The following is a 22,654-nucleotide window of genomic DNA, read 5'->3' as shown; positions in this document are numbered from 1 at the left end:
TCTGTGTCATGGCTTCTGAAGAGTTGATAATGCCAGTGACCACACCCACAGAAAGTTTTCTTCTGGGTTTGTTTTTTCCTGTGAAATTCCCTCACTCATTAGCAGTAGAACTCCCTGGCAATCCAGGATGGGGAAAGGATGCTGAATGGGACCCAAGCCAAAGTCCATTCAGTCATTTTTCCCTGGGTCAGTGACCCTGGGATCCTTGGGCATGATGGAGAAAGCAAGTGCTCTGAAGTCAGCAAATGGCCCTCTGTGCCCAACCAGCGCAGGCAGATCTTCTGAAAGGCCTCCGTGATTGAGTCGCTCCCTCCCCAGACACCTCCAATGGCTCTCCCCTGCCCACAGGGTAATGCCCGGACTCCCAAGCCTGCAGCTCAAGACTCTTCATAATCTGGCTGCAACCTTCCAGGTGCCCAGGCTGTCTCTCCTGGGAGGCTGTGAGCTGGGTGCAGACAGGGAAGCGGCTCCCAAGATCCCCGAGTTCCCCCAGCCGCGCCACCATGGACGGCACAGGGCACAGCAGACCTGGCAGGCCCAAGGTCCCCGAGGCCTGGATCACCTGAGTCTGGAATGAGCAGCTCGTCGATGAAGTGGATCACACCGTTGGTGGCCAGGACGTCTTTGTTGGAGATGATGGGCTTCCCGTTGATGGTGAGCGTGTCCCCGCTGCAGCCCACCTCCAGCGTGGTGCCCTCCAGGGTCTCCAAGGACAGCCCCGCCACGATGGCTTCGGCACACATGGCCGACTTCAGGATGTGGTTGTTTAGCAGGTCTGGGGGCCGAACAGGACACAGGTCAAGTCAGTGCCAGCCGGGCTGACCCGAGGCGCCAGTTCGCCGCCTGCCCCGGCTAGGAGGATTCCATTCTCTCCGAGGCTAACGATCAGACGAGCCTGGGGTACCACGTGGCCTGGATCCTCCTCTTCCTCTCCTCCTCCTAGCCTCTAAAACTAGTTGGGCTCTGTGCAGTCTACCTGAGTTTGAATCCCAGCTCGGCCACTTAGCAGCTGTGGGACCCTGGGCGAGTCACTGAGCCTCTTTGAGTCTCAACTTCCTCACTGGTCAAGTGGAGATAAGCACAGCATTCATCTCCTAGGGCTGATGTAAGGATGACATGAAACTCTGAAGGTTAAGCACCCAACACAGCGGCTGACGACAGAGTAAACGCCCAACGAATGCTAGTGATTAGCTTCTTAGTACCTGAACTTCAGGGTGAATTCTCTTATTTGTATCTGAACTTCCCAGATAGGGGAGAAACTCAAATGAGTTTACCTTGGGATTTTTTTAATCTACTGACCTTTATGAAAATGTAAAGCGTGGTAGGGAAAGATGAAAACTGTAGCAAATGAAAGTTCTGAATTATTTCTACATTTTATTTGTTTTTGTTCACTTTACCCCAAGGGTCTCCTTAGTTGCCAGGGCCTGTTAGAGGCTGGGGACGGTGAGCAGTAAGACATGGTCTCTGCAGCCCCATTCACCCCGCCCGTAAATCATAAACACAATCATTTAATTACTTGCCCAAGTGCTGCTTTAGGGACAGGGCAGGGGCTGGGGGTGCTGAGGCTGCAGGAGCAGCGGAGGGGACATGCTCCAGCCCCAGCCAGGCAGAGCCGTTCCAGGACTGTTGCTCACCAAGGTCCCCGGGGCCCTTTGTCTTGCGTGCTCACCACAGAGGCGAGTTCCAATGTGTCCTGAGTGTGGGAACCAAAACCGCACTGTCACAGACAGGAGGAAGCTCTGAGGCCCCGCAGAAGTGCTGAGGGCCTTGAAGGCCAGTGCTGACCCGCTTCAGCTGGTGGGGAAGACAGAGGACGGCAAGACCGCTGTGGGAATGAGGCCTTGGGGATTTAGTTTCTCAGGGAAGGAAGCTGAAGGCCGGGGGTGGGGAGGTGGGTGAACTGCCAGGGCCCCTCGGAGGGTGAGCCAGGCCAGGGCTGGAAGCCAGTCTGCGAACGGGCACTTCTCGTCCATCTGCCGACCCGCCAGCAACCAGGAGACTGTCAGGTGGACTGTGGCCGCCCGCCCCCCAGCCTGCAGTAGCAGCCCCACACAGAGGGCCCTAGCTTTGAGCAAACAGCTTAAAGTGGGAAAAGGCAGATGTGCAAAAGGGATAAACTTGGGGTGTTTTTTTCACTTTATAATAAGGTGTTCTGATGGCTACAAAGATAAAAATGTGCTCCGTACAAAACATGTTTTAGGGGGAAAACAGCTCTAAATAAAAAGCTAAAATGCTGCGATGCACCCAAGTCTCATCTCCTCGGAAGCCTTCAGGACCCTCAGGCTGCGGATGCCCATCCCTGCCCTCATCCCCGTGACCTTGGGAGTATCTCTGAGTACAACGCTCAGCACATCAGATCCCCAATGACCTGTTTTTAATTAAGCCTGTTACACCAACTAGGTTTAAACTTCCTTGACTGTACCATGTTCACTTTTGTGGCCTGGGTTCCTGGCACCACAATATCTGGACATAATAGATCCCCATCTGTGCTTTCAGAAATGTGCCCCTTCCCATCCCTGCATAGCTTCAAGGAGAACGTTTTACATTTATGGGGTGTCTGAAATGCATTAGGCATTTCGAAGGTGGGTTTAAATAGATTCAAAAGAAACGAAGTCATCCCTGGATTATATGTGGGAGGAGTAAGTGTGATTGGAGGGTTGGAGTGCACAGGGGACCTGGGGCCTACTCCCCTTTGAAGGGGACCCAGGGACCTGCAGGCAGCATCTCAGTGGTCCTGGAGTTGGGGAGCTGGGGTGGCAGAGCCTGGCCTCCCCTCCTAATCTCCCTCACATGCCCTCACGTGGTTCTTCCCTCTCCTCCAGCAATAATCAACACTCCTAACTTATCAGCTCACTGAGAAGGTGAGGAAGGACTCAGCAATGAAGAGTCAAGAGTTGTCCGTTTTGGGTTTTTCATTGTAATTCTGGATTATCCCTGAGGCCCCCGGCCAGACACAGGAAAAGTTCAAGGGTCAACATGATGATTCCATTTCGAGGATGCCAGCACCTGCCACCCCCTCCCCACACCTCCAAGCTACCGCCCACTCCGGCAGCCTCGCTCTAGCTTTGATCATTTGGGCCTTTAACTCTTCCAGACTCTGGCCACAGCTTGCTTTGGACCTCCAGCTCCACCTCCCTCCTCAGCCCAGCTGTGTCCCTAGAAAAAGGCTGCTGGATTCCTCACCCGCCCCTCTGACCAGGGTTCTGCTGTGGCCTCTGCAGAGACACAGCCAGCTGGGAGCAATGCGACAGGATGGCAGGCAGCGTGTCTGTCTTGGACAAGAGCAGGCCTTGGGCTTAGTCTGGCCACTCCAATGAGGCGGCAGCAGAAGCCCAGGGGTGCTCACCTCTCAGGGCCTCTGGGTCCCCCAGGATCCGGTTCAAGGTCTCAGCGGGGATTTTCTCGAAGGCCTCATTGGTCGGGGCCAAGAGTGTGTACTGGCCGTCCCCTTCGAGCAGGGTGTTGAGCCCCGATGCAGCCACGGCAGCCTGTGGGGGAGGGGAGAAGACGGAGCGTTCCCTGAAGGCTCTGGGCACACGTGGTCTCGCCAGTGCCCCTCTGGAGGGCTCCAGACTTCTGTAGAAGCCCTGGATGAAAAGATAGGTTGACCCAAGGCTCACTTCGTCCCACGGCCTCCAGGAGCCTTGCCAGCCTGAGCTCCGCCCACTCTGACCACCTCTTAGCTGCTGCCCTGCCTTCCTCCTTTCCACCCCCGGGGCTGTTGTCCTGCTGTTCCCTCTGCCCTTCCCCCCTTCTTTGCTTCTCTGACTCCTATTCCTTCCTCGGGCCTTGACGAAAATGTCGTTTTTCTAGGTAGTCAACTTGGCTTTGCCCCCCACCCCGCCCCTGCCCCCAGATGAAAATGAGTCTATTAGACACATATTCTCACGTTGTGCAATTCAGTCGTTACTGGTGCTAATTATCTGTGTGGGCTCCGTGAGCATGAGGATGACATAACCCCTTCTCTACAGAGCAGGAAAATGACCTTCTAAAAGCACCCCGCTGCTCCCAGGAGGAGACACACTCCTTGCCGGGTCTGCAAGGCCCCGCAGGATCTGGCCTCACCAGCCTGGCCACGCCCACCTCACCTGCTGGCTGCCTAGCGCTCTTCACTCAGCCCTGCAGGCCTCCTTCTTGCTCATCCTGCTTCTGAGCCTTACTCTCCATCTCCCTTCTGCCAGCTTAGCTCTTGCCCCTGTGTCTTGTATAACTGGCCATTCCCGATATTCAGGCCTCAGCTGAAAGGTCATCTCTTCCAGACAGACCCTTCCCGGACCAGCCAGTCCCCAGGGGCTCCTCTGCTCACCACTTACTGCCCGACTTCACAGCACTTAGCATGATCTGTGACTGCCTTGTCTGTTTCTTGTCTTGTGTCCCCCGGAAGAATACCAGTGCCAGCGGGGACAGAACTTTGTCTTGTTCTCCTCTATTCCTCGGGCACATAAAGCACACCTGGGAAGTAGCAGGTGCTTAACGAGTATGTGTTAGCAGAAGGACAGATGGGCGTTAGAAAGAGCCAAAGGGAAGAAGAAAGGAAGGAATATGTGCCAACCCTGAACAGTAAGAGGAGGTTACTCGGTGGGGATCAGCTGCTATTAATCAAAAGATGTGCCACCAACTTTGTGGGAACATCGTCCCCCTGCAGACCCCTGACCTTTGAGCGGCCCAGAAGGAAAGCATGGGAAGAGCTTAGAGGGCAGGTTCCCTAGGGCCCTCCAGAGCCACTTCCTGAGGCCACCTGAGTGCCAGCCCAGCCTGGGGATGTTTGTCTCTCTGTGTTGGCGATCTCCAGGGGAACAACCATCCCACGCCCACTTGGTATCCTTTGTGGTCAGGAAGTTCTCCTTGAATCAGGGCAAAAAGCCTGACAGGGCAGCCCGTGCTAACTTCCTCTGAGCAGCCGGTGCCAAGAGGAAGGCCCATGTGCCACCCCAGTAGTAAGATAAATGCCTGCTGGGCAGGGGGGCAGGAACAGCATTCTGAGGCCCCAGAGCAGGCAGAAGCCAGGCCAGAAGTCAAATCCCAGACTCCGTGTCTGTGTCTATACTTGTGTCCTCTCTGATGGTCCGGGCTCCAAGGAAACAGGGGTGTGGCTACATCAGAGGTCCCATGGTGGGGACGTGTGGTCCAGAAGATCATGCAGGCTGGAAGGCCATTTATCTAGTCCCACATGAGAGAACCAGCAGCTGGGAGGAAGGGCCCTCCCACCTCTGGAACCCACAGTGCAGGCCCGGGCAGCCGTCCTGCTGCAGCCACCGCCTCTGAGCTTCCCAGGGGAGTCAAGGAGAGGACAGTCCATAGGAGAAGACCAGCGGGGGGACGTTCCCAGCAGAGAATTACGATGTCTCCTTGGGGCCAAGCTGACAGCCTGGTTAGTGGACTCGCCATGTCACCTAAGCGCCCACGAACATGGAGACGTCCTCCACCCCTCCCGCAGGAGAAGGCCCTCTTGGGAGGTGGTGTGTCCACAGCTGGGCCTCCCCCGGGGCAGCCCCTCCCCTCACCCGAAGGGTCTCGAAGGTGTCCTCGATCTCGATGATCTGCTGGATGTTGTTGGAGATGGTGGAGATGACCTTATCAATGAGGTGCACCACACCGTTGGTCGCATGGTGGTCGGCTTTCAGCAGCCGGGCACAGTTGACGGTCACAATCTGCCCAGAGAAGGAGCGAGCATGAGCAGCTAACACCTCGGAGGCACAGCCCCTAAGGCCCGGGCGGGGAGAACACAGGACAGCATGTGGCCTCCACGAGCGGGGGAGAAGCAGGTGCAGGGGGCAGAGGACTGTGCACAGCTGACCCCACCCGCGGGACACCACCCCAGGAGCCAGCCCCACGCGTGGACCGGGTGTGCGCTCAGGGTGGGCACGGGGCAGAGCTGTGGAGGCGGGATTCCCTACCCCATTGGGATAGTGGTGGATTTGGATGTTGGAATTCTGGTACATGGAGGTGAGGGCCATGCCATGTTTCAGCTCGTCCGTCAGGACCCGTCTGTCCACCATGTGGTAGCGGAGGGCGTTGAGCAGCTCGATGTTAACATTGCTCACCAGCGAGTCCAGCACTTCCTAGGAGGGGGGTCAGTGTGGCAGTGAGGGGGCTGCAGGCCCCACGTTCGACAGAGGGGTCCCTGCCACCCTGGGAAAGGTGCCCCGGGGACCCCCCTTCTGCCGAGGACCCCTACCCGTGAGCACCAAAGTCTGTCTGGCCACTTAAATGGATGGGGCATGGGAAGCCACCTGGGGAGGCGTATTTTAGCTCAAGTGCCATGGCTTTATCTGAGGGCTTAAGGGAGACATTTCCTGAGACGGTGGGAAATCACTACGGAGTCTCAGTAAGAGCGTCCCCAGTACGGGTCCCTGGGCAGAAGGAGGTCATCTCACAGCTGGCAAGGAAGCCCAGGCCTCGTTGCTGGGGGCGAAGATGGTGAAGCTGCCGGGCCCTTCCATCTCGGGCCTCAGCTTCTCCGTGCGGTCCGTGTACAGCTGAGTGGTGGTAGCACCAACGACTCCCAGGGTCTCGTACAAGTTGGAGAGCGGCAGGGCTGCAGGGGCAGAGGACAGAGAGGGGATGGCCTGTGGGATGCCCCCCCGCCGCAACCAGACCACACCCTTGTCTGAGATGGGATGGCACACCCGCTGGAGAAGGCCAGAGACAGCCTGCTGTCGGGGAGCCCAAAAGGCTGGTCACGTGCTTCTTAGAACAACTCCACAGGCCAAGTGCCCCCCTACTTGAACTCAACTGATTGGTCATTCTTAATCATTTTTAACTAAAGCAGAGCAAAGCTTTTGTTCATAGACATTTAGATAACACAGGTGGGAACATACACTGGAAACAGATATCCCAGTTACAAGCTAGCCTTACGGATTTATCTAGCTGTTTTTGAAACTGGTTCCCTAATGGCCTCCACCAGAATGAAACAGATCTTGGAAGTACTTTAGGTATTTATAAGTAATAAAATGTTATTTCCTACAAGTAGCTAGAAGCTCAGGAGGCCCTTCCCCTCACACAGGGAGCTTCGTGTTCCTTTTAAAGGGCCTGAAACTAAGGCCCAGAGGCTGGGTCCCACCTTCCAGGTCATCTCCTTCCCCATCCCACGTTTCCCACCTGTCCTGCCACTTAAGTCAGGAAGGCCGCGGCTCCAGCCCATGCCAACCACACCCCCTTCGTGACCATGGCACCAACCAAGTCACCCCCTTCCTTTTAAGTCTCAGTCTCACATTCTCAACTAATGAAATAGCGAAGTTTTCAAAGTTAAAACAAAAAAAAAAAATCCTCCTCTGTACAGTCCCCAGGGGTGTGTGGGACTAAAGGAAAGGATCTAGTAAATTCACAGGTACCACGTCGTCTGTGGACCCGCATGGCCATCGTGGGACCCTTGGCTGATTCTGGGGAAGCCGGCCTGGCCTGCCGCTCCCGTCCCTACGAGCTCCATTGGGCCGGCTTCCGACAGAGTGAGGGGGGGCGTGGCCCGGTGTTCCCAGCCCAGCCGGAGACCAGGCCCACGCCATCCACTCTCCAGCAGGGCTGATGAGAAATGCTGGATGTCTTTAGAATCAGTCGCAGCCAGAGACAGCAAGGCCGGGAGCCTGTGCCTCGTGCAGAGGGCACAGGCAGGTCAGGATCAGAGTCTGTTCCCGCAGCGTGTTAAGCAGTCGGCTTGCACAGGAAGGAGCAGCGCAGGAAACCTGCTGTTTCCAGCTTCCATCCTCTGGCCCTGTCATGGAACCTCACCCCTCGGACCCCCACTCAGACTCTGCTGCCCTTCACGTGGGTGCTCCTCTCTCCCTCCTTCCCTTCCATCCGTGCCAACAGGCAAGGCTTACTTACCTGCTGGACAGCCCTTCTCTCCCGGGACCTTCTCATATCCGGGACAGCACTCGTAGCTGATGACTCTGTAACGAGACACACACGTGTATTAGGCAGGACTTCCCTCCCCCTCCCGTGTCATCAGCCCTCGCTCCGGGAAGGGACACGATGGGGCATATAGCCTGCTCTCGGAGGAGACCACACACTCAGTCATCTTTGTGCCTTTCATTGGCAAGAAGCCTGTCACGCCTCTTCAGCTTTGTACAAGGTGCCCAGCAGTTGCCGTCACCTATAGCAATGCAACCGGGATACAGTCAGAGGATGGCGGCAGCATATCCGCGGTGGCATTAGAAAACATCCTCACCAAGACGTTATCTCCAACATAATTCATGGGGAACCCAGTGGGCAGCGTTCCCAAGAGGCAGCAGGGAGGAGGAGAAGGAGCCCTGGACCTTTCTGGCCCTGAGTCTGCCAGTCCCGTCTCCTCTCTGGGCCTCAGTTTCCTCATCTGTAAGATGCATCCATGTATTGTGCAATGGTCATCGGATTAAACAGCCCATGGTCTTCTGGTTCTCTGACTTAATAACCAGGAAGGGTAGTGTATTGTATATATGATCAAGTTTTTCTCAATCTTCACGATCACACTTTAAAATAAAAACAGAGCTCTTTCTTATCAAGACGCTTGTTCTTCTGTTTCTTTAAATTAAAAACAAATTTTTCATCAATGAAAACATTATATAGTTTCAAAATCTACAAAGGATTCTATAGTAAAATGCTCCCCATCCACCCTCCTCCCTCAACCATCTCGTTGTCCTTCCGGGAGGCGACTGATATTGCCAGTTTGCGAGATTCTTTGTATTTGGATGAACAAGACTGGCAGTTTATGGTTTTAAACTTTGAACTCATTTGGCAGGAAAACTTAAAGCCTCCTCTTCTAACTCAGACTGTTCCACTGTGGAACACTCACCACCTTTTGGAGGTCTGAAACGCAAAGCTTCAGCTAACCCGGCATCCTGGTGAAACCCAGAAGACTGAGAATTTCCAAGAACATCACAAGGAAGGAAGTGTTCTAAGAAAGACTTGCTTCATATCAAATCCCCCGTCCCGTCGAATGCCACCCCTGCACCAGCGGCGTGAGCACAGCCCCTCCTCGGAAGCCCTGGAACCAGAAGCCAACAGCCCTGTCCCGCCCCTTCCTTTCTTTCACATGGATGTGCCCTTCAGGACAGGAGAGAACTCAGCCTCGAACTGCAGCGGGTTTACCACAGAGCCGCTCACCGCGGCCACTCACAGGATGTTTAATGACATCACCAGGAGAGAAGCAGGCAGATCAGACAGAAGTCTGGGCTTTGGGAGGGGGGAGGGTGCTCTCAGTGAGCCCAGGACATTCTGCTCTTACTAATTCCACTGCAGTTGTCTCAGGGAAGCTCGGGTGAGTCATGTGAAGATGAAGCCTGGTTCATCTGTTGTCCAGGCTTCATCTTCTGTTAACTAATCTTTCAGAGGCAGATTAGTTAGGACGCTTAGGCTGCTAGGGAGCTATGGGTGTCACTGGGCCAGAAATGAGCCCCCAGGACGTTTCTGAGGAGTGACACCATGCACATCCTTCTCTGCCCTGCTCTCTCCATCCTCCTGACTTCCTCTTCCCCTTTTCTCCCAGCCTTCCTCCCAGCCCTTTCCTTTCTAACCTTTCAGCCCTATTTAAAAGGGTTAAACAGGCCGGTGGTCTCAGGACTGATCTTGACTAACTCACGGTTTTCTCTTTGGAAACTAGTCATCTTCTGCAGCAAACGTGAGATCTGACTGACCCACAACCTTTCAAAGGCAACACGATGCAACTAAACAGTATTAGAATCAGGAGACTAGGCTTGTCATCCATCAGTAACTAGCAGGGTGGCCTTGAAAGTCCATTTCTCTCTCTGGGTCTCAGCTTCCTGATCTTTTGTAAAATAAGGTGAAGTTAAGCTAGATGATCTCTAAGGTTACTTCCAATTTCACACTCACAATTCCGGCCAATGGGATTATTTCTAAGGGGTAGAGAAGCACTTTTTCAAAGTAGGATAGTGTCTGCCAGCTTCTCGTAGCTAAACCTAGGGAGAGCCGCAAGCCTTGAGCCCACAGGACCGGGAACACGCATGCGTGGAATCTCAGGCTTCCTCTGATAAACGCCAGGGCTCTGTGGCTGGGGTTGAGGAAGTGGGATTCGGTCAAGTCCCCCAAAGCTTAGCTTCTTTCTAGAAGTGCCTGGGTGACCTTCCCTGGAGTTGGAGAAGCGCAGCTGGAGGAGGGGTCTTCTCCTCAAAGCCTTCATCATCTCTGGGGTCCCCCAGGCACATGGTGCTGATACTCCATGCCTTGGAGCCCCCAGCCAAAGGCTCTTCTGGCCAAAGACCCTTCTCCCAGGGTGTCAGCGTCTGAGTTCCATCCTACAAAGCCGCAAGAGAGCTCAATAGCTCCGGGGACCTCACCAGGATTTCCTTGAGGACAACAGAAAGTCAGCTCCCCAGGTCTGAACTTACTGGTTCCTGTGGCCACGTGTGTGTGGAGGCGGGGAGAGATGGGGGGAATGACAGGAGAAATGGAGGCTGCCGGGCAGGGGAGCAGGGACAGACGTAAGCAGGGACGTCTCCGCGTGGAGAAGGAAATGCAGGATGGAATCAGAAAGCTGAAAGGGCTCTGGGGGCAAAGGGGTTTCTTAGGATCACAGCTGGGGAGGGGCAGATCTAGGACTCTCCCCACATTTCATCAAGTCCAGACCCTTTTCCATTGCTCTTGACAGTGCACATATTTGGGGGAAAGTGGACTGATTTGGAAAGTCTGACATCAAAAGGACGCAGGTGGTCTCCCCGATGTGATCAGAGCTAACCCCTGTCAGCACTCACTGCCCCTTCTCTCCAGGTGGGCTTTCTGTACCTGTGTCCCACAGAGGCTGGACGTGGGGGACACACCACCCCCTGCAGGGGCTCAGCCCCCTAGCCAAAGGCTTTTTCCTGGTTAGCTGAGTGTGGCTCCCTGCCAGGAAGCCTTCTCCTAATCCTCCCGCCTTGCTGGCCTCTCCCTCCTCTTCCCTCGTGCTACCCATATTCTGGCATCCCCGGCACTCTCTAGGTGCATGGGGTGACCCACGCCTCTCACCCTCAGCCTGGTAGCCTTATGGGTTGAAACGTTTCCACGGCTGGCTGTTACCCTGCTCAACTGTCCCAACAATACCAGGTCTTTTCAGAACCTGTCTGCCTGGCCCTGGAGAAGCAGAGGGCAGCTGTAAATTGCAGACCAAGAAGAAAGCCCGTTGAGGTGATCCTGACCAAACCCTTCAGGACTCACACGCCCTTTTCTCAGCCCCGTGTGCCACCTTCCTTGGGCTCTGGCCCTGGGGAGAACACACATGCTGTGGGGAGACGGGCCCCTGGGGCAATCACAGAGTTGTGGTTCTGATGGAGAGGTTCATCTCTCCAGGATGAACGCAGGAAAGGATGGAAACCACAGGGAGCCCCGCTCCGTGCCTCCCTGGTTCCCTGGCTTCCCTGCACAGGGAGAACCAATCTGCTGGTCTCCGAATCGAATCTTATCAGCAAAAGCTGCTCTGATTAAAGGCTCCTGGCTTCTCCTTGGCCTGACACAGTCCAATAAGCAAAAACCTCAGAAAAAGTATATCCTCTAGGGTAATGAGACACTAATTTTCTTATTCCAACTTCCCATGTCAGAAGAGCAATTTGAGGAAGAAAGTCAGAGAAGGTGCCTGACTTAGACGGGCGTTTGAAAGAGGCAGGGGGTGGGTGCAAAAGGCAGTGTCAATCCAAGGCCTAAAGAACTGAAATAGAGTCTCAAAGCTCTCCTCCATTCCCCTCCAAAGTTTTACTCACGACTGGACAAAGAGAGAAGCATTGGTTTTTCTCTCCCCAAAATAATTTTTCAAGGAGGTAATATAATAAGTTAAAACAATCACTCTCTCCCAAGCACGCTTCACGATTTTGGCCGCTGTGACGGCTGTAAACACCTAGGGATTAACCTGACTCTGAAGTAGTGCGGTAAGGAACGGAGCCTGAGAGCCAGCTTCCTGTGACCGAAGGTAAACCATCCAGCGTGTCATGATTTCCAAGGGAATCACTGAACAAACACAGACTGATGTTGTCTAGACATGTGCCTGCCTGGATGAGTTCATTTTCTGCACTCAGCTGAGCTCTCTTAAGCCTCCCAGGAGAAAATGAAAATCTTGAGTCCCCTGGTAAAAAAGGGCTTGTTTTAACCTACCGTCTACCACTAAAGACTCCATCACTATCCCATTCACCAGGGTCCAGCTTGGCGAGTGATGAGACGGAACCTTGGGAAAATACACTTACATTTTTTGGTGATGTCTGTTTGCACATGGTTTGTGAGGGTATTTGGGTGGTGGTGGGGGGGGGTCTCCTGGATGCTGGCTGTGTCTCCTCAGTTCCCATGCTCTCCATCTGACTAGGGAGGGAGCCCCCTTGCAACAGGGGTTCTCAATGACCACCAGGCTGCGGGTAAGCAAAGGTTGGTGGCTCTGGGCCAAAGGGCCTCTGTTGACCCCGAGGAGGCCTTCTCCCTGGGACCTAGAGTCACAGGTTTTAGGGCTGAAGAAAGATCTGGGGCAGTTGACCCAGGCGCTCCAAGGCTGCTCACTTGGGCTCCCCCCCCCATGTCACCAAAACTAGCTGCTGGGCTTGGTTCTCCCCTGGGGGCAGCATGCAGAATAACTGGACCTCTCCCACTCACCAGTGGATGACTTTGAGCAGGTTGCTTAGGCTTTCTGAGCCTCAGTCTTCCCCTCTGTAAATGGGCTAATGATCACACTGGTCTTAAGGGATGATTGTGAGAACTGAACGAGCTAACCTATGAAAAGCACTTACCAGCTAATTGATATTTACTAAGCACTCAGTTGTGGAGCTTCTTCCTAAAAAATTCCAGGTATAAACTTTAAATTGAAGTTAGGTTAATAACTTCATTGAAAGCCATGTCCTGCAGGAGACCACTGATCAAATCACATGTAATAAATAAATTCCCCATAACACAGCTATAAAAGTTAATAGATAGGGCCCACTGTGGTTAGAACAGATCATCACGAATTTAGTGACTTAAAACCACAAAATTTATTATCTTACAATTCTGGATGTTAAGAGTCAGAAGTTGGACTTACGAGGCTAAAACCAAAGGCTGTATTCCTTCCAGAGGTTCTAGGGGAGTACCTACTCCTTGTCTTCTCCAGCTTCTAGAGGCTGCCTGCATTTCTTGGCTTGTGGTCACATCACTCCAACTTCAGTTTTCATTGTCATATCTCCTTCTCTGACTCTGACCCTCCTGCTTTCCTCTTACAAGGACCCTTATGATTATATTAGACTCATCAGATAATTCAGGATAATCATTCCCCCCCCCCGACCCCCGCCAAGATCCTTAACTTAATCAGATCCGCAAAGTCTCTTTTCCTTTGTAAGGTAACATATTCACAGGTTCAGGGGTGAGGATGTAGACAGCTTTAGGGGGTCATTATTCTGCCTACCACAGGGCCTTACCCCAAATGGTACATGGGTTCATGTAAATACTCAACAGAACAAGATTCCCTGTCAGCTAAGCTGCCTCCTAGGAGTTTACAGAATGGGATAGAACCTTCAGGAAGCACTGCACAACAGAGGTGTTTGGCATATGTCAAATCTGAGTTATTTCAGAGCAGGTTAGCCACGCGGTCCCAGGGGGCTGCACAGGGAATATGAAACAGGGAAGGGGGTGCTGGTGTGGGTCTGAGGCTAGCTTGGCATCCCTAGATGGCTTCTCACCATCCTCTTCTTTTCCCTCTTGGGACCGAGGCTGTGGGATACAGGAGAGGGAGGAAAGGAAGGTTCTTCCTCAGCTTCACTGCGGATGTCCCTGGGTGCCCTGCCCAAATGAGATCTACAGGAAATAGCTTTGCCAAATGATGGAAAATCTCGACCATACACCAGCTGGCTTCGGTAGAAGTGAAATGTCTAAACTTGAAGGCAGTGCTGAAGAAGTATTAATATTTCAGCCCTTGGGCAAAGCAATGCTTGCTACTAGAGAAGGGGGAATGTCCTGCCAGCTCATCTTGGCTACTGTGTTTGTGAATTGCGTTGCTTGTGAAACAACGTCAAGCCTTTTGGAATGGACAGCTGCCACCCCTACCTGCTAGCTCCTGCGCTGGCCCTCCCTGTGCCTCACTGAGGGTGCCTGAGCTCCTGCTGTGATTCATTACATCCCCATGATGTCAGCTCTGACTTGGCTGTTAAATGGGCCTCCCTCTTGCCGGGGCTTCTACAAAGAAGGCCTGTCAGAGGCAGCCAGGCTTCCTGAGCACAATTTCCTGCACCATTGCTTCAGCTGCTGTATGTAAAAGTGTTATGGTTACTGATCAGACCGAGGACTGAAATGACCCTCTTTGCTTGATTAGCTGTTGTATTACACTGGTGCTCTTTAGGATCTGAAATTAAATGAATTTCTAAGTAATAAAATTCACTCAAGTCACTAAATAGGGGCCCACTGGTAACTACTTCCTGTAATAAAAATCCATGCATCAGGCTTGACAAACAGCACCAAGACTCTTTTTGGAAATACAGAAAAGCTATCGTCTAAAGATGATGGATGCAGTGGCCTGATGGGAGTGCTGAGTGCTGAACGTGGCCATTCCCCTCCCTCCCTCTGTGGAGGTGGAGTCAGGGCCTCACTGCAGCAGACATTTGGCTCCAGGCTGCTGGGCCTCTGTGTGACCTGACCCGGCAAAGCCTTCATCCCTTGGTCCTGTACTTAGTGCCAATTATCTGCTTTCAAGTTCAAATTCTCCTGTGGGTCCTGGGCCCCCTGGTGACCTGTGCTACCCCCTTCCCCGTGACACTTTGCTCCCATGCACCCCAGTGCACACCTCTCTGCTCCAGCCTCTTCCCTGGAGTCATGCTGGGAGGATCCCCACTGCCCAGGCGGACCCCACGCTGAGAAGGCCCTCTTTGCTCCAACCACAACCATGCTTGCCGTTTCCCAGTATGGTCATCTCCCAAATAAATGCACCAAGGGACCCACTGTCACCAGGATGACATCAACTCCAGCCAGCACAACCCTCTCCTCTCCCGACCAGCTATGGCACTGAATTCCTGGTGCCCAGATGGCAGCTCCTTCATGGGTCTTAATCCCGGGCACAAGCAAACTACAAGGCTGCTCCTTCTCAGCTCTCTCGGGGACAGTGGAGATGAATCCAACCACTTCCCCTTTCCCTGCCTGAGTTCTCTGGATTTCCCCCCCGCTGTCAGCTTCACCTTCCTGACGCTGCACACAATGTTCCAGGAAGGGACCTTCTTATCCTGGATCGTGAAGTTTTTTTTTTATCAACTCATGATTTTCTGTCCCCATTTCCTCTTTTTTAAGCTGCCCAAAGCAACAGCACATTGCAGAGTTGTAGGTGCAGGTCATCCCCTCTGGCTTTGTAAGACCAGCTCAATGGCTGGGACTGGGCCCTGGGCTCTGCTTGGCCCTGCTCTACACCTCCATTTCCCCACCCACACCTACCTGTCTATTCCTTCCCCCAGTGCCTGGGCTCCCCCTGTGCTCACTGGTGCTACACCATCACATCTTAATGACCCCTTAACAAGAACATTTGGCCAACATACAGCTGTGCTGCCTGCACCCGTCCTGGCACATCAGTGGAGAAGGGTGCAGGTACCAAGAGCCAATAAGCCAAGGCGACTCATCACCCACAGCAGTGTCAACCTGGGAACTGCTGGGGAATATTCCCAAGCTACTGTTAACTAGTCAGACAAATGCTTCAACAGGGGCCACCCTGAAATACCATGGCCAATGCCACCCTGTTGCCAGCTTGACATCATGAGTGGGTCCCATTTTTAGGGAAACCAGAAAGAACAAAAAGGTGGCATCTTGAAACCCAGGGCTCCGAGATGCTTGAAACCCAGGGCTCTGAGATGCTTGATACCTAGGGCTCTGGTCATCTTCCAAGAAGCAATTATGTGAGGCCTGGCTCTGTGTTTAATTAAGTAATTAATTGTTTATTTTAGTAGATAATATACACACATGGGAAAAGTCAAAGAGTACTGAAGGTATTCTTTTTTTTTTTTTTTTTTTTTTAACTTGGGTTCCAGGTAAGGACATGTGTATATTATTTGCATAATCTCTTTTTGTCCACAGCAGCAAGAATTCTGGCTGGGGGTTTGTTTGTTCCCTAAACCTGGGAGGTGGGTCCTCTTAGCTCACTCAACTCTTGCCTTTGTGGCTGGGCTTGGTCAAGTGGGGAACCAATTGTCATGGCCCTGCCCTTGACAGGCTCCCAGGGAGCTACTGGTCTCTCCCCACCTCTGCCCTGATCTACAATTTCCCTGATCCATACTAGAGTTGATAACTGTGTTAGGACACAGTCAGGGTCACAAGTTGGGATATTTATTTCCATGTACATCTCAAGGAAAGAGCATTTTTCCCTTCCTTCAGTTAGAGGAGACATCTGCTCAAAAGCAAGTCACGAGCAATACATTTAAAAATCCCTAACATGGGAAAGGCTTCAAGATCATGGCTTAGCATCTCTTAATCCTCTCATTACACAGATAAGAAGAAGGTCAGCCCCTCACAAGTGGCTCAAGGAGTTCTGCACGGCACATCTTCCTGTCCGTAGGAGAGAGCCAGCTTTGAGATCTTTTGATGGTTGGTGCCAAAATAGATTAGGTTTCCCCGGAATTCTGTTAGAACATGCAGGCCACACGGCAGTCGGGGTGAATGCCGCCTCCCTCCGTGCTGATCGTGTTGAGAGAGGCACCAACAAGCCCTCCTGTAACCACAGGGGTCCACACCCCCTGGTGTCTCACTTCTGTTTGTGGGGCTGAGATTTGCAAATAACAGCAGGTGGCATTTACTGAGCACTTACTATGTGCCAGGTACCTAACTTAGCCTCTCCTGTGCATTATTTCATTCAATCCTCATAACAATCACATAAGGTAGTCCTATTGTTATTCCCACTTTACAGATGAGGCAATTGAGGATTCCAAAGGTGAAGCCACCTGCCCAGGTAAGTGGCAGAGCCAGCCCCTGAATCAGGGAGTCTGAGCCTGCGTTCTTAATATGTTACGCTGTCTTATTATATGCATATTTCTAGGCACTCTAAGTCTTTTGAGGGCATTTACCTTGGATTGCAGAGCAGGAACCGGGTATAAGTTCACTAATGGGCTTTCTTTCCCAGAGTCAGAGGCTGATGGCTTCTCCACTGAATATTTGTGTTTGTATCATTTAGTGAGGATTAGGAAGCACGCACACACACACACCCCCACACCATGTTTCATGTTTCTTGTAATCCCAAGTCAGCCCTGAAAAATGTATCCAAGTATTGTCAGGAGCCTTAAAAATGAAAAACAAAATTGGCAAGCCTACAAAAAACACCACTCCCAAGCACACAGTCCCCTGACATGTTTGCACACGCATCTTCATGGCTCCAGAAGGCTGGCCCACGCCCAGGGGCACCTGCAGCCCGTGCACATCGAGGGCAGCCTCCCCAGTGGCTGGAGGGCTCGGGTGGTTCCAGATACTCACGTGGATTTGCCGCAGATCTTTCTCTGGTACCACTGCTTGCAGTTGGTGAAGTACTTCTTGTTGGTGCCAATGACCTTCTGCACAGCGCACACATTGGGGCTGAAAACAAAAGCTGCCGTGTTAGCAAGATGGTCAGCATGTCCACCCACCTCCACATCCTTCCCACCACGTGGGCCCTCCTGGGTCACCAGAACGTTCTAGATATGGAGAAGATACAGTCATTTCGGTCTTGGTTCCAGGGGCTGGCTTGGGGGTACATTCTGGCCCTCGCGACCTAGATTTCCAGCATCCCCCTGAAAATATCCCCCTCCGATTTGAAAATTGTCGAAGTATATCTCATACAGTGACGTAATTTCGTTTAAGCATTCTTCTTTGACACAGACACTTGGTAAGTGTAAATACAAACATCTTAAAAATTTTAGACTCCATGTTATAGATGGAGAATATCAGCTAAGTAAAAGTGGTGTGCTTGCTAAGAACAGCAGCTTTGAGAGAGGCCCCCCAGCCTTTCTCTGCACCTCCACTCCACACTGAGCCCAAACACCCACAGGCTTTAACCTGGCCTCCCTGTGGGCATTGCTGGTCCTGTGGTCATGAGGTCCGGGCCCCAGCACCTCCCAGGCAGCTCCACACACAGACATCCTCTGCGTCCCTAGGCAGTTGCCTGGCTCCCAAACGTGGCCTATCTGAAGTGCCCACCCTGGAAACTAGGGGGCACGGCCACCTGCTGTCAGGACCTTGGAAGGAGATGCTCGCTCACTGAACTCAGTCATTTATTGCTTAGGCCCCGGCTTGCATCCCACTCCCCGCAGAAAGCCCTCTTCCAGTGCCCCAGGTGACACTCTTCTGTCCACCTCTGACTGGTGATACAGCCCTTGTTTGATGCTGGCTACCAAACAGAACCCAAAATTGACCGGGCCGTGTATGTCTTCTCTTCAACTACCCTCCAAAGAACCCTGAGGGCAGGTGTTCTGCCTTGTTCTTTCTTTCATGTTCTAGATGCGGCTGAGCACCAGGTCAGGTGCAGAGGGGCTTGGAATGACCTGCTCCCAGGACCACCCAGCTCAGAAGCCTCCTGAGCAACCCCGTGCAAACACCCAGGTTCTGCTGAGAAGTCTGCTTTCCCAGAGACGTGGGGTTTTGTTTTTGTGTATTTTACCCAGTGTACCAAGTTCTGACCCAAACCATGCTCAGGCCATGTGGTGGCAGGACATTTACTGGGAGCCCCTGGGGAAGGAGGCAGCTGTGGCTGTGCGGTGACAAGTGGGAGGCGGTCTTCCTGAGCCAGAGGCAGGCAGTTCACCTGGCCGAATCACAAGCCAGAGCAAAGCAAAGCGAAGAGACTAAGGGCTTTCACAAAACCTCTATGCCCAGAGAACCTCAGGTATCAATTCTAAATATCATTTCCTTTGATACTTTACAAATATAATCGATTGCCATCATTTGAGATGCATGGTATTTTTCGGGAAGACACTGATACTGCAGTGAGGGCAGCACCTGCCGTCCCCATCATATGGCTATGGGAACTTGGTCAATTCTCAAATACTCAGAGTCAGGTTATTGGGTGGGAGGGCACACTGACCCTTTACCTCTCTGCCCTGTCTCTTCTACCACCTGGATGTCACCTCTTGTCCAGTTTGTGGTTCAGCAGGCAAAGGTGAGAGGGCCAAGGAAGCCCAGTAAATATTAGTGAGTTACTGTTAAGAACCTGAGGGTGAGAGAAGCTGAGGCTAGAGAGGAAACCGCAGGTCAGCAGGGAGAACAGCCCTTATCCCCTTGCTCCTGGCTGGGTCTGACCAAATGCCCACAGCCTCCAGAGGATTTTTACAGAAGCCAACTTGTTTCTCAGTTTGCTGCACGGCATTCATAGGTTACAGCAGTCCCCAGATAACCCTGAGAGAGTCCCCGCTGGCCACACTCCAGCCATAGGTGCTGTTTATTGCTGTACAATTTCAGAAGTTCTTCTATCTGACCAAGCAGGAAACAATTACTGTTGATGAATTCCCTGCAACTTTCCGTAGGCGTTTGGCAAAATCTTCAGAGTCTCTTGTGGATGTGGCTCCAACATTCCTCTGTGGAGTGAGTTTCCACTGCTGCTGCCCTTTGAGACAGGAGCGGAGGCTGGGGGTCTCTGTGACGCACGCCCTCTCACATCAGGGTGGGAGGGGTGGGCTGTGTACACAGGAAATTTATGCTGAAGTTTAATCAAAATGAGCACCCCATTTCTGGGACTTCTGCCTCAAGCACAACAGCTCTGCTGTTCAACTTGGATTTGAAAATCAAGTGCTTCAGAAAATTCAGTCCAGTTTTGGTTGTTGATATTTGGAAGTGTGACTGCATTTTTACTTCTCTTTCAGTACTGTTTTTTTCCTTCCCTATAGCAACACAGATAACAGCCGGGAGTCAAGAGACCATGTCATAGTCACTACTTTCCCAGCATCTTTCTGTGTTTGGACTAAGTCACTCCACCTCACTAAGCCACAGTTTCTCCATCTGTAAAATGGGAACGCACACTACAGAGCTCACTGTGTTGTGGTGAAGATGAAAGCAAAAGTGGTGACGGTGATAAAGGGTGAGCAGGGCCCGCTTATTATTTCTTCCTTCACGTCATGTGAAGCACACATCCAACATTTCCTTTAAAAAAGAGCTTACCTTTCCCTTCCCACCAGATCTCACTTTAAAAGATGGCCAGAGTTTGAACAAGGTTATCCATTTTGCTCAGGGTGCCACCCCCAAGGGCAAAGTCAGGCAGCCCTGTGAGGTTTTCATAGATCAGAGTAAACGCGACTGTGTCTGCAACTGTTTGTCACAGTTCACCTGCCTGTGTGTCCACGCTTTTTCGGGGGAGGGTGCACACCAGGGACTGCTTAGACCATCCTGTCCATCACAGCTCACTGTAGGCCTTTTCAACCGCACTGCAAGCGGCTAGTCAAGAGGATTAGCCTGCAGGGGTGGGGGGGAGGGCGGGGAGGGAGGAAATTGATCTAATGTCTGAACTTTATAATAAAGAGCATTTGCATTAAAAAAAAAAAAAAAGAAAAGAAAACCTATTTTCCAGCTGGTCTGTGGCTTTTCTGGGCTTTGACAGGAAGGAGGCTTGCCGCAGAGGTGGCTCCTGCTGGAACCCTGTCAGCACCATTGGGGAAGCTTCACTGTGGAGCGCATAGAGCCACCATTCCGGGTAACAGTGCCGCAGGGCATGCTATTGGGGCTTCTTCTTGACTTAGTGCCTAAGAAGATACAGCGGGAACAGAAACCTCCCAGGAGGACTGCAGCACCCAAACAGGACATGCTCCATTGGTAAGAAAGGCAGAGGGACAATGGTGAGCTGGGCAGAGACAATGAAAATGCCAGGTGCTCACAGTTTGACTTTATGCCTCGTCTCCCCCTCGTCTTTCTGCCCTGTCCCCTCACCCTACTGTACCCGGCCTAAGTCAAAGGTGCATCTTTCACTTCCCGAAAGACCCCGGGACATCCCCTGTGCTCTCCTCTCTCTTGCAGGGTGCTGAGGCTGCAGCATGGCCTGGATGGCTTTCACTCTGCAGAGGGGTCAGACTCGCTCCCATCAGTCCCCTCCCCACAGCCCTGGGCACCTGAAAGGCCAAGTAAGGCCACAAGGCCACACACAGGCAGAGGGAACAAGGATGACTGCTCCCAAGGAGGGGGCGCTTCGAAGGGCAGGGAGCCAAGGCTTTGTAAAGCCCTATGAAGACAACTCTGATCACTTCCAACGGTGAGTTTTGATCTGAGTACAGATCTGCCCAGTCACATGGTGGTCTGGGCACCACCTGGGAGCAAATGCCAGACCCAATGGCATTTGGGCTGTGACACGACTATCCACATACAGTTCTACCTAGTTGTGAAAAAGGAGTCAGTGCACCCAGGTAGGCTGGAAGCTCCAGCAAAGCCTGGCTATGTGTGAAGCGGGAGGGCCTAGTTTGGGATGTAGAAACACTGCCCACCTCTGCCTGGGTCTGGGCCGGGGTCTTTACCAGGTCAGACCTTTTGCCTGGGTTTGCCCCCTAAAACCAACATATCTTCAGTGTCTCAAAGGAATATCTGCAATGATAACGTCCCAAATTTACAAACCCAGCCAGTGTTTTAAGAGCGATTCCAATCCCAGCTCCAGTACATACTGAAGGTCCGTGGGGAAGTGGTGTGTCCTCTCCAGACTGTTTCCCCATCTGTACAATGTGTGCGAGGCTCGGCACACTCTCCTGCTCTCCATCCGCCCGGGGAGCGGATGCCGCACTGCCCTCGCTGTGCCTGGAGGGCACTGTCTGCTGCCAGGTCGGGGGTGTAGGCCTGGACAGGTGAACAGGAGCCTGGGGGCCTTGGTTGCTGCCAGCTTGTGTGGCCCCAGCGACACGTCTTAAGGTGTTGGACAAGGACCTGGCTGGACTGGAATCTGTGCCCTGCTGGGTGGGCTCCCTCTCTGCCCTGGCCACCTTCCCACGGTGATTCGGGGCAGAGAGCTGCCAAGCGGTCTCCCCTGGGAGAAGCTCAAAGCCCGGGATCCCTCTCACGCTCTTGGCCCGAGTTGGGGTGACGGGTCAGCTCTCCCATCCTCTTCCTCTACACAGTGCCTCCTGCTGACTTTCCTCCATCGTCCCCGCCTCCCTCCCTCCACCTCCTGCAGGGCTGGTCCCTCCGAGCGTCCCACACAGCCTGCTTTAGGCTCGGGCTTTGTCTCCGGCGCCCCCAGCCCGCTCCGACGGCCCCGACGCCCAGTCCCTCCGCCCCCCATGGGGGCGCCCGCTTACCCGTGCTGCCGACCCCGGAGGCGGCTGTGCTGCAGCACCAGCTGGTAGGGAGACTTGGCGGGGCTCGCCGGCGTGGCGGCGGGGCCCAGGGCCAGTGCCAGGGCGAGGGGCAGTAGCCGCCCGAGGAGCGCCATGGAGCGAGAGGCCGCGCAAGGCGAGCTGGCGAGCCGTGGAGGAGTGCGAGCGCCGTCGCCGCCGGCAGGTTAAGTAAGCGGAGAGCAGGGAGCCGCCCGAGGGGCGGGGAGCGGGCGGAGGGCGGGCTGCGGACGCCCCGCGCCCCGCCCACTCCCCCTCCGCGGCCCAAGATCGTTCACAACCAGCCCCTCTCTCCCGTGCTCCCCAGCGTCCACCAACGGGCCGACGGGGCCTCACTCCTTCACTCCCTCCTCGAGGTCTGCAGGGTCCTGAGCCCAAACATGCCTCACCGGCCTCAGGCCATGCTGATTCCCACAATATTCTACCCATCACACTTGCCTCCGCATTCCACGCGCACCCCTCTCCTCCCCCAGCTTGCTAACTGTAAGATGGGTAGGGAGTAAATC

The 22,654-nt window shown here is 53.3% G+C and overlaps 1 protein-coding gene across 1 annotated transcript in view; it reads right to left on the bottom strand.

Moving 5' to 3' along the window:
- The window catches only part of TGFBI (transforming growth factor beta induced), a 32,146-nt gene extending 9,828 nt beyond the window's left edge, over positions 1 to 22,318 (bottom strand). The window contains exons 1-8 of the mRNA XM_068535931.1: positions 22,113 to 22,318; positions 17,350 to 17,448; positions 7,825 to 7,889; positions 6,378 to 6,538; positions 5,898 to 6,062; positions 5,505 to 5,651; positions 3,347 to 3,488; positions 563 to 775 (exon numbers count right to left, since the gene is read on the bottom strand). Coding sequence (XP_068392032.1) covers positions 563 to 775; positions 3,347 to 3,488; positions 5,505 to 5,651; positions 5,898 to 6,062; positions 6,378 to 6,538; positions 7,825 to 7,889; positions 17,350 to 17,448; positions 22,113 to 22,246 — 1,126 coding nt within the window. The 5' untranslated portion in view covers positions 22,247 to 22,318. The remainder of the gene's footprint in view (positions 1 to 562; positions 776 to 3,346; positions 3,489 to 5,504; positions 5,652 to 5,897; positions 6,063 to 6,377; positions 6,539 to 7,824; positions 7,890 to 17,349; positions 17,449 to 22,112) is intronic.
- Between the last annotated feature and the right edge of the window lie 336 nt (positions 22,319 to 22,654).

The sequence above is a fragment of the Eschrichtius robustus genome, chromosome 2, assembly GCF_028021215.1.
Source record: "Eschrichtius robustus isolate mEscRob2 chromosome 2, mEscRob2.pri, whole genome shotgun sequence".
Classification (NCBI taxonomy): Eukaryota; Metazoa; Chordata; class Mammalia; order Artiodactyla; family Eschrichtiidae; genus Eschrichtius; species Eschrichtius robustus.
This window is presented reverse-complemented; position numbering and strand designations above follow the sequence as displayed.